We start from the raw sequence: 12008 nt of genomic DNA on the forward strand, positions 1-12008 counted from the left end.
GAGACTTATGCTCGTGACATCCCCACAAACTTATAAAAGGGAAAACATTTTACTACATTTTCGATGTTCAAGCAGTAGCACTGCTGCATGAAGTATGATGTTATAATTTATTACTTATTTACTGCTAACTCCATTCGCAACACATTATGCAGACAGTATTCATATCTGTCGCTCAACGTATGTACAAAAATATATTATTGTCCGACTCATAGTTAAGAAGATATTAAATCAAATATTGAGATTCGTGAAATATTGTCGCATCATTCATGACGTTTTAAGTACTACTAAGTAGGAGACAGACAGACAGATGGAGAGGTGGCGAGGGGCAGAGGGGGGTGGAGAAGATGGACAAGGTGGGGAGGGAGGAGCAGACGGACACACAGTAGGGTAGAAGGAGACAGGCAGAAGGAGGTGCGGGAAAGAGAGTGGCGCAGGGGGGGGGGGGGGGCAGGAGGGATGAAAAGGATGGAGAGAGGCAGTGGAGAGGAAGCACCCAGATGAGGTGAAGGAGGAGATGGACAGAGAGAGGGAGAAGGAGGTGATTTACTAATAGAAGATTGGAATATACAGGGTGATTAAAAAGAATACGTGTATTACAAAGCATTATTTTGTCCAAACTATCGACGCTGCGCCTCGGCTCTGCTATTGGAGAAACGAATACATAGTCTTATTAATAGCCGCTAGATGTCAGTTGACTTCAGCTTTGCTTGGTAACCGTCATATGTTTAAAATGGCTACTCCGCAGCAGAAATCATTTTGTGTTCTCGAGTTTGCGAAGTGCTGTTCCGTGATTACAGTGCAAAGACGTTTCAGGCTGAGGTACCAAATTGATCCTCCGAATGGGTGGAACATTTGCAGATGGTATCGACAGTTTCTGGATACAGGGTGTGTATGTAAAGGGAAGAGTCCTGGCCGCCCTCGTGTTCCTGAAGAAAATGTTGTACGAATTCAAACTGCTTTCCAACGTAGTCCTTCAAAATCAACTCGTCGTGCCAATCGACAGTTACAACTGCCTACAACAACAATTTGGCGTGTTTTGAGACGTCGGTTGGTTATGAAGCCGTAAAAGTTACAGCTGTTACGAGCTCCTGGTGCTGCTAACAAACGCAAACGTGTATCATTTTGTGACGAGATTCTTGATGATATTGACAGTGACAACACTTTCCCACAACGCATCGCCTTCAGTGATGAAGCGACTTTCCATGTTAGTGGTTCAAAATGGTTCTGTGCACTGTGGTACTTAACATCTGAGGTCATCAGTCCCCTAGAACTCAGAACTACTTAAACCTAACTAACCTAAGGACATCACACACATCCATGCCCGATGCAGGATTCGAACCTGCGACCGTAGAGGTACGCGGTTCCAGACTGAAGCGCCTAGAACCGCTCGGCCACATCGGCCGGCTGTTAGTGGTCATGTAAACAAACAGAACGTTCGAATTTGTGGCCTACAGAATCCTGATGCAGCCATTGAACATGTACGAATTCACTCAAAGTCAATGTGTTTTGTGCGATATCACGATCATCTGTTGCCGTCCCATTCTTCTTTGATGGAAACGCGGTTAACGGTCAGCAGTATCTCGCTATGTTACGAAACTCGTTGCTTCCGAGGCTGCACGAAGACAACTTCATTTTTCAACAAGACAGGGCACCCCTTCATTGGAGCCACCAAGTGCGTGAATATCTGAATGAAACTCTACCGAACCGTTGGATTGGTCGTCAAGGAGCTGGTGACTTAGCATGTGCATGTCTCAACTGGACTCCATGGTCACCCGATTTGACACCCTCTGACTTCTTCCTGAGGGGTTTCGTTAAAGACAATGTTTATGTAGCACCACTGCCACAGAACCTGGAAGAGTTGAAGAACCGGATCCGTACTTCCATAACATCAGTGACGAAGGGCATGCTTGCCCGGGTATGGGAGTAATTTTAGTATCGATGTGATATTGTTCGTGTCGCTGATGGAGAACATATTGAATATCTGTAATCTGAACTTGAGAGGTTCGTAAACATGTGTGTAAAGTTTCATATTTGTATGTCTTAAAGTTGAATAAATATATGAATTCGAAATACGTATATTCTTTTTGAAACACCCTGTATACATATACTGACAATGTCAGATACTCAGCTAGTTCACAGTGATTACAGATTCCTTTACTAATAAGTAAATTTTCCCCTTGAATACGTCAGTTAAAATCATGTTCTCAACTTAGTGTCATTTGAAGTAAACGTTTATTAGCAGATAATCTCAAAAGCAACACAATACGACGTTATGTCCGTGAAAAGAATGTGTAGTGACACTCTCATAGCAAATTTGGTGTTTTTAGCGTTATTTGCTTATCAGATCTCAATTTCATTTTAAATGTCTGTTAATTCCTAATAACTGCCAAAATGCCACCGCTAGACTGATGCTTTTTCTCTCAGCATAGGCGCAGCAGTGTCTAGCAAATGGTGTGTTTTATCGTGCATCGCCGGCATGTGGCCAAGAAATCAAACACTCCACCGCTTACTTGGCATAGTCTTCACGCAGAGATTTCTGTTATCTATAACACTGAAGTAGTGAAGGATGTCTCTCTGGTCCATCCAGACAGCACCAGCAGTTGTATTCAAGCTTGGAATTGTGTGCTCTATATGTTTATCAGATGTGTGTGATGTGTGTACATGTGTGTGTGTGTGTGTGTGTGTGTGTGTGTGTGTGTGTGTGTGTGTGTGTGTATGTGTGTGTTGTGAGTGTGTGTGTGTGGGAGAGAGAGAGGGGGGGGGGAGGAAGGGGGAGAGAGAGAGAGGGAGAGAGAGAGAGAGACAGAGAGAGAGAGAGGAGCTAAATGGTGCCATTTTAAGCAAATCAGGTGAATATGAGTTTTTTTAATTTTTTTTCGACACAGAAGTACTGCGGTAAGGCGGTATTTTTCAAAGTGGCGCCACCTTGGACTGTATCATCAGTGGGCTTGCAAATCTTAACTGCCCTAGTTCCATCATCTTGGATTGTTTAAAATTTCTTGCCAACACTTTCGTGGATTTTTCAGATTTCTCACCACCGCCATCTTGGGTTTTTTTAAATTTTCTGCCAACCCCAACCTTCATTTTTAAATTTCCCATCAAGGTCATTCTTTATGTTTCCGGCGACTGCAGTACAAACTACCAGTGGACTTTCAACTGTGGTTCAGAACAAACATAGTCGTACTACGAGGTTGTACTGTCCCAATTTTTTATATTGTTCTCAGTATCAGTTGAGCTGTTAAATATATCGCACATTACTCGGTCGAATCCCCGATTACGCTTAACCGAGTTGCAGCCCTCAGATGCTAGAGCGCGTCGAATTGAAGTGTGTAACATGGCAATGTGTAACGTAATTCTGTTCATGGGCTTAATGCCGTATTGTGTGTTGTAATCAAGTTTCTACCCCAGAAGAGTTCGTCCACACACAGAGCACTCATTTCTTCACCGTAACAATACCAGGCCACAGATGATAGCTGCGACATCTGCAACAATCCGACGCCTTCGGTGCACTGTCAACGATCAGCCTCCATGTAGCCCCTACTTAGCCCCACACGATTTTCATGTCGTTCCAAGACTTTAGGAACATCCTCAATGACTTCACGTTGATAGTGGCGAAGCGGTGCAGGCAGAGGTGAGGTCGTGGCTCCTTCAATAAATTCAAAACTTCGACAGCGACGTTATCAACAAACAAGCCTCACGTTGAGAGAAATGTGTTCGTCGCCATGATTACTACGTTGAGAAAAAAATATGTGGATACAAAGAATAAAGACGTACAATACTGGTAATGTTTATTTTATTTGAAAAGCTTTGAGAGTTTTCACCAAAAAAAATCTGCAGCCTTACCTTGTAGCACGTCCTCATCAATCTATACCCGCGCGGTATGTGACCGATTCCGACGTAGTGAATTCCGTTTATAACAGGATTTTAAAATTTTATGATTTAACTATGGTTATTACTTTTATATCTTTCGTTTGCTCCTGTGGAAAGTTACCTTGTTTGCCAAGTCGTTTTCCACACCATCGACAGTGGAGTGAAATCCAAAGCTTTTCTTATCTCGATGAATCTTTGCACCGTTCATATACGTGAGATCCATTACATTAATGGTATATGTCTGCCGTACTTGTGTTATATAGTTGAAATTTGTGTTATATGTTTGAAATTTGCGTTAGATAATTTTACGGTATTCAAGTTGCAAAATGTATACGTGAGTAGCTCCGACACTATTATTCACCATGAAATTTGTACTGAAACCTATGAACAGTTTAATATTACACGGTTACACAGCGCAAACACTAGGAGCTGCTAACTTACTGAATCCATTAGAAATTGACAGAATGATAGCGCCATGCGCTGAGACATGAAGCGTAAGGAGACTTTATTCGACTTCAGGTCTCTGTCAATACACATTTATCAGCAATTTTAAAATTTGTTTCTGAATTTTCACAGTAATATCGAATTTTCTGACCAGTTAGTGAGCAAGTTCAGGAACCAATCGTTCGACTCTTTAATCATTCGCACCTTCCACTACTAGAACACACAAAATTTTAACCGAAACTCTGAACGGTGTTACTTTTCAATAACACATTTACTTTATTGACGATATAAACTTCATAACTGCAATCTGAAATTGATAGACAAAGTGAGACAAAAAAAAGTTTTTTGTGTAACTTTAAATATGAAAATACTGTCTGAAGATTAATGAACCGATATCGAGTTGCGACGTACCAGAAGGACTAACCTATATCGCTATTGTAAATAATATCAGTTCCAACTGACGACTGACGTCCCTGGAAAAATTGATTTAACTTCAAAGTATAATACATAGTAGATGTAACGACAATCGTTCTTTAACGAAACGAATATTTCACTCTGCGTCGCATTGCATAAGGTTCCGAAACACCCTGACGGTTAAAACAGTGTTCCTACAGGGATTTTAACCTAAACGCTTCACTTTGACGAGTACTTTTATGTTCACTGCTGATGTTCGCTGTAAGTATTTCCCGTAACGGGAAAAATTTATTCCATTGCCGCAATAGTGCTCTCGCGGTAAGTCCGCAATGAAGCAAGCTAAGACCCAATATTATCAGTGAATCTTTCATTTTCAGAATTCGAGATAAGTTTGAAATCGCAACCCTAGTAAATTTTTATTTTATTTGAGCAAATAACTTAAAATGTGACTACCACTGGTACAGTTTACTCTCATATTTATTCACTGTCATCAGCATTTTATGTGGATCTCACTAAGAAAATTTTTCATTATGTTACTGTAACTTTTTGATTTAAGATAATGGTGCATTCATTTTGTATCACGTAACTTCAGTTAAAACAGTTACTATACAGCCCCTATTTCTAATGTAAGGAAGGTTTCCTTACATTACTGGTCGAACATCACCACGGAAAACATAGTCGAAGGTTGTGTAAACTTAGTATATACTGCGTGTGATTTTCATAATTTGTAGTAAACTTCTTTCCTACAATCAAACATGTGTATTCAATCACCTCTGGATGATTCTTAGTTTCTATTTACCAAAATTTCTTTTATGTTCACCACTGTTGCCACAGTCATCTCTTATTGTTACTTTGTTGCGCCCAGAAGCTGAAATAAAAAATTGCTGTCCTGAAGTACCCCATAAATCTGAATTTTTGCTCGTAAACTGCACAGACGATATCTTAAATGACATAATGCTTATCTAAATTTCTTATTATGATATGATTCTTTATGTTATATATAATTACTTTTCTTTGTTTATTAAACTGATCAACTTCTTTTTTCATTTTATGACATGGATTTCGTACGTATTCCACCGGTCATCCATAATCACTATTTCACTCAGTGGACAATTTTTGTAATTGTTCTAACCCTGATTCATTCTATTGACTGATAATCATTGGTCTTTAGATTTTTATGTTTCTTATTTCCTAACTATTTGAAACGAAGAAAATTGCGTGTAAGCTATAGGAAATACGATACCGGAACAACGAAAAAAAAGCATTTTGAAGCTTCAATTGACATAAGGGAACTAATAATTAAACGTCACTCACATACAACCAGGAGAAACTGCTAGAGTTGAGACTTTGAGCATATCAGACACATCATATTTTATACTGCACCTAAGCTCCTTGAAAGTTACTTCTATAGTTGGGAGTATATGCTGAAAATGTGTTTAACGAGTTTCTCGCTAACAGTCCAAAAACTTCCTGTCTTTTAAATTCCGATTACAGATTGAGATCAAAAATTTGCGTGACTGCCCTACTTTTGAACATGATCTTTTCTGTCCATTATAATTATCCGGGCTGTTACGCCGTGGTTGGTTGATGAATTCTGTGTCAATTCCCAACGTTTCGTCCCCTGAGTTGCTCGACGCTGAGATGGAACAACTCCACAATGCACTAATGAAGAACGGATATTCGTCCGCCGAAATAAAACGTGCGTTGAGACAGCCACGCAGAAACCATAGTGACGTACTGGCTACTGAAAAATCTAAGGCTTACCTGCCGTTTGTTAAAAATGTAACGGAAAGAATAGGGAGAATCTTGACGAAGCGGAATATTACCGTAATTTACAAGCCCACCAGAAAGGTACAGGAATACCTTAAGCCTGCCAAGGACGCTCGCAAACCATTGGAAAAAGCTGGAGTGTATAGGATCCCATGCAGCTGTGGAGATGTTTATGTGGGTACCACTATAAGAACTGTTTCAAAATCTAGCTACAGACGCCCTTGAAGATGTCCTCCGCAGACGGGGACGAAACGTTGGGAATTGACACATAATTCATCAACCGAACACGGCGCAACAGCCCGGATAATTATAATGGACATGACATTATAGTATCATGATCTTATCTTCCCAAATTAATTTTTAGAAATGTGATTTTAATTAATCTGAAATGCATCTCACTGTCTGTAAATGAGATTGCATCAAAGAACAATTCACAAGAGTTCTCAGAATAAGTAACTGTTAGGTAATTTGAAAGCGTGCTATTACTATACACGCATTTGTTGAATTTACATGAAATTTCCCTAATTGGAAACTGTTCCTAATACTCTCAAAATTTTTAATTGAGCCCTACAACAAATTCTTACCTTGCAACGAATAACCCGACTCTGCTCCGGCTGCACTGGAAATTATGACCTGAAATGAATCACTATGCAGCAATTTCCCTTCCTACTCTGGTCTTATTTAAGTTTCTTGAATTCCTAATCCAATATTATTTAACAAATATAAATGAGGAAGACTAAATCAGAATACCGAACACATGACTAATACCTCTCCCTAATTACCGGCACGTAGATTGATTAGACACAATAAAACCTTTGCACAGCAATAATTACTGACCTCGCGCTTGCAGCTAACAAACTCCAAGTAAGTTACCTCTCTCTTTAAAATGTCATCTTAACAATCTATCAAGTAGAAATCTGTATGAAGTACTTCCGCTATCTAAGCTGCTCAGTCGACCATGAATAAACAGATAACTTTCATTGTATTTGCATTCGAAAATGCACCAAATGCTAATATACCAAACTGTTATTTACTACTATTTCATTTAATGTATAAACCTTTCAATCTCTGTACTCTCCAACTTCAGCTTCCTTTCTCTTCCAGAGCCACATACTGCACCTACTTGGGGAACAAATAAAGACGTAACGAGCTCTGAAGTTGGCTCCAATACGGCAGGTGTTCGGAAAGCCAGCAAAACTACAAACACTGGTACTGATGATCAACTGAGGCCGCCTCCAGTTAACCTCCCCATTGGAAATTCCAGTCTGATGGCTACTGATATGACGGCGATGAAAGATGAAACCTATCTAAGCACAGGAGAAGCAAGGAACCGAGTGGAATCAGAAGCTATGAATGGCGGAGCGTATTCTGGTGGACTTGCAAAAGAGACGATTCAACAGGTAAATTTGATCAAAAAGTTTTATTCTTGATATTAAATACGTTTAAAAGTTTCCCTGATTTGCTAGCTCCGTTGGTGCAATGTTTTAGGAATGTTTTGAACGCAACGACAAGTGCAAAACGCAGCGACGACAAGATGGTAACACCAGAGACAACACAACCAGTTCTGCAGCCGACAAACAAAAGCGCGCGTTGTTGTCCCGTCCCAACGCCGAAGACATTTCAGGTCCAGGAAGTGAGCCGTCGCCGAAGAGCACCGAACTGGATGGTACTGACAGGAGCTATGAGGTAGCGTATGACAGCCAGGAATTCCAGGAAACCGATAGCGACGAAGACGGTGACAATGACGAGGAGGCTGAGGAGGACACAGTTGACAACGAAAAACCAGAGGATGACGAAGAAGGAGAGGATGACGACGATTATGACGGAGAAAGGGATGACACGAATTCTGATGGAGAACTTGAATTTCCAAACGACGGAACTCCAGAAGAGGATGACGCAGAAGAGCTGGCCGACAATGCGGAGCTCAACAAGGCAAGTACTTCGCACCTTTCAACCTTAGTTTTGTACGATATTATAAAAACGATTTGTGCCAATTTACTGCAAGTCAGGCCGGCCGTGGTGGACGTGCGGTTCTAGGCGCTGCAGTCCGGAAGCGCGGGAATCCTGCGGTCGCAGGTTCGAATCCTGCCTCGGGCGTGGATGTGTGTGATGTCCTTCGGTTAGTTAAGTTTAAGAAGTTCTAAGTTCTAGGGGACTGATGACCTAAGATGTTAAGTCCCATAGTGCTTAGAGCCATTTGAACCATTGAACTGCAAGTCAAGGCCAAATATTTTAATACGCAAATTGCCAAAAGGGCCATAGAAAAGAGTGACACCACATTAATCCTTTTACCATACTGGGTGGATGCCGAGCAGCTGTGTGAATTCAAAGAACGATCAAGAACCTTGAGATCGCTCATAAAGTTATCTGCTGAATGTCTGAAATCTTAGTCAACGTGTACAACACGCAGCATGCTATCAATAATACGGGAAAACACGGTCGAGAGGTACAATTCATGTTCGAGACTAGAATACGTTTCATATTAAGAAAATTAAGCTTTAATGTCCCGTCGATGATGAAGCCATCACGTTGTGCTTAAGATCGGATTAGGCGAGGTTGGAAACGGAAATCGAGCGTGATCTTTTCAACGGAAGCATCCCGGCATTGGCCTTCACTGATTTCGAGGAACAAAGAAAAACATGATTCTAGATGACCGTATTGAAATTTCAACCCACTCCTCTGGGGCGCAGGTGCTTTCTTAATCATTAATTCAGTGTGTTTGAAGTGCAAATAATGTCTATGTAAATTTATTACAACACAATTAATACAACTTGGAACGCGAAACCTTCTAACAAATGAAACCTATGTGCTTCACCGAGACTCGAAACGGAACCGTGCCATTGCCAGATGGTAATTTCACCAGCCGAACTACCCATGCCCGAGAACGTTTAGCAAATGTGACATGTATAGTGGTAGGGAGGAATTCACGTAACAAATTTGCGAAATTGATTCGGGACTCAATCAGGAATATCGCTGTCGATAATAGAATTTCTTGTTTTACAGTATCATGCAGAGTGAAAAATTAATTCTGTTAGTATAGAACGATTATCGCAAATGCAGAACTAGCACTCCTGGAAGAAAGGATATTGTGGAGACATGGCTTAGCCACACCCTGGGGGATGTTTCCAGAATGCAAGGTTCGCAGAAGAGCTTCTGTGAAGTTTGGAAAGTAGGAGACGAGGTACTGGCAGAATTGAAGCTGTGAGGACGGGACGTGAGTCGTGCTTGGGTAGCTCAGATGGTAGAGTACTTGCCCGTGAGAGGCAAAGGTCCCGAGTTCGAGTCTCGGTCCGGCACACAGTTTTAATCTGCCAGGAAATTTCAGCTCTTCCATTACCATGAGCTTCGCCATACAGAAGGATCATGTCGGTGTGTTCTGCAAAAGTACAATCAACCATGTTGCTCTAATACTCAGACACACGCGAATGAGGCTCGAAGCAGGTCAGACAGGTAGGATAGACACCAAATGGTATCAGCCAGTCCGACGGTAAGCACCACACACAATGACTATCCTGTTGCAAACCTGTCTATCTAACATGTTTTGAAACGGCTGTATCACGGAAACGGTACGTTTCCGGACATGGGTTCTTATTCAAAATATCATGTACTCACGTCCCTCCACAGGTCCTAGAAGTTTGTAACGGTAATTTACCAACACATTGTACAAAGTAAATATTTTTCGTAAACATCATCCACATAAGAACACTTGCACTACCAGCCTGAACAGTGCTTGTTGTCATCTGTATTGAACATCGTAAACCGGTTTCGATGTTTGCACCCCGTCATGGATGTGTACCAAGATATAGCGAAATTCAACAGTCCAGACCATATTTCATCATGCTTAGAGTGTCGATCTTATTTCATGTTCGTGGTGTCAAATAAGACACAGATTACATTCCATCTGAATGTCTAAAATAATTGAGGGAAGTGGCAAGAAAACGACTATTCACATTGGTGTGTAGAATGTATGACACTAGTGATCTTACGCAATCTGAAGATTACAGGAGCCGACAAGTATGGCAATCACGTACAATGAGCTTACCATCTCAAGCATGTAAGTTGCTGACAAGAATTGTATACAGAAGAATGGAAAAGAAATTTGAGAATATGCTAGATGACGATCAGTTTGGCTTAAAGGATAGGTAAAGGCAGGTCTGACCTCGCGGGTGATAATGGAAGCAAAACTAGGAAAAATCAAGACACATTCACAGCGTTAGTAGACCTGGAAAAAGCGTAAAATGATGCAAGATGTTCAAAATTCAGTGAAGAATAGAGGTAAACTACAGAGAAAGATTGGTAGTACGCGATATGTACAAGAACCAAGGCGGAACAGTGGGAGTGCAATAATAAGAAAGAAGTGCACGGATTAAAAAGGATGTAAGAGAGGGTTGAAATCTTTCGCGCATACTGTTCACGTCGAAGAAGGAATGACGGAAATAAAAGAAAGGTTCTAGAGCAGTTCAAGATTCGCCGAAAAGGAAGAAGAATTAGAGGATTCGCTGAATGGAATGAACAGTCTAATGATTACAGAATATGAATTGAGAATAAATCGGGAAAAGATAAATGTTATGAGAAGTATATGAAATGAGAATCACAAGAAACCTTAACACCAGAATTGATGATCACGAGGTAGATAAAGTTAAAGAATTCTGCAACCTCAGGAGCAAAATAATCCATAATCGACAATGCAAGGAGGACATAAAAACAGAGTACAACAGCCAAAGAGGGCGTTATTGACCAAGAGAAGTCCGCTAATATCAAACAAATGCTTTAATTTGTGGGATAAGTTTCTGAGAATGTGTGGCAGTGAAACATGGACTATGACAAAACCGGCAGAGAAGTCATTTGAGATGTTTTGCTACAGGAGAGTGTGGAAAATTAGATGGGCTGATAAGACAAGGAATGAGGAGGTTATCCGCAGAATTGGCGTAGAAAGGAATATATGGGAAACATTGACAAGACGAATGGACAGGATGACAGGATATCTGTCAAGACATCAGGGAGTAGCTACCATGACGCTAGAGGGAGCTATTACAGGGTAAAAACTGTAGAGGAAGACATAGATCTGAGTATATCCAGCAAATAATTGTGGACATTGTCTGTAATTGCTACTCTGAGATGAAAAGGTTGGTACAGGAGAGGAATCCATGATGGGCCACATCAAACCGCTGAGAAGACTCAAAGGAAAGTGTCCATTGGCTGTTTACACACGCTCTGAGCCCTAGCGACTTGTGGCGAGTGGAAGTACACGTAAAGAGTATTACTAGCTGAGTACCAGGTAGAGTCAGGGTACGTTTTTATCTAGTCTTATCAATCTCGTCCTTCTCCTATTCCCGTCCATCTCCCCTCCGTCGTTGTTCTTCTGTTTCACTTTGGCCGTTTCTTCCCCCTCCCTCTATCTCCTCTCTCTCTCTGTCTCCCTTTATCTCTCTCCCCTCTCTCTCTCTCTCTCTCTCTCTCCCTCTCTCTCTCTCTGTGTGTGTGTGTATGTGTGTTGATGTGTCTATCGC

General features: G+C 41.1%; 1 protein-coding gene across 1 annotated transcript in view; it reads left to right on the forward strand.

The window, feature by feature from the left end:
• LOC126188775 (uncharacterized) overlaps positions 1 to 12008 on the forward strand; it is a 355103-nt gene that overhangs the window by 321300 nt on the left and 21795 nt on the right. Inside the window, exons 4-5 of the mRNA XM_049930386.1 lie at positions 7603 to 7898; positions 7987 to 8430. Of these exons, the coding sequence (XP_049786343.1) occupies positions 7603 to 7898; positions 7987 to 8430 (740 nt within the window). The remainder of the gene's footprint in view (positions 1 to 7602; positions 7899 to 7986; positions 8431 to 12008) is intronic.

The sequence above is a fragment of the Schistocerca cancellata genome, chromosome 5, assembly GCF_023864275.1.
Source record: "Schistocerca cancellata isolate TAMUIC-IGC-003103 chromosome 5, iqSchCanc2.1, whole genome shotgun sequence".
Taxonomy (NCBI): domain Eukaryota; kingdom Metazoa; phylum Arthropoda; class Insecta; order Orthoptera; family Acrididae; genus Schistocerca; species Schistocerca cancellata.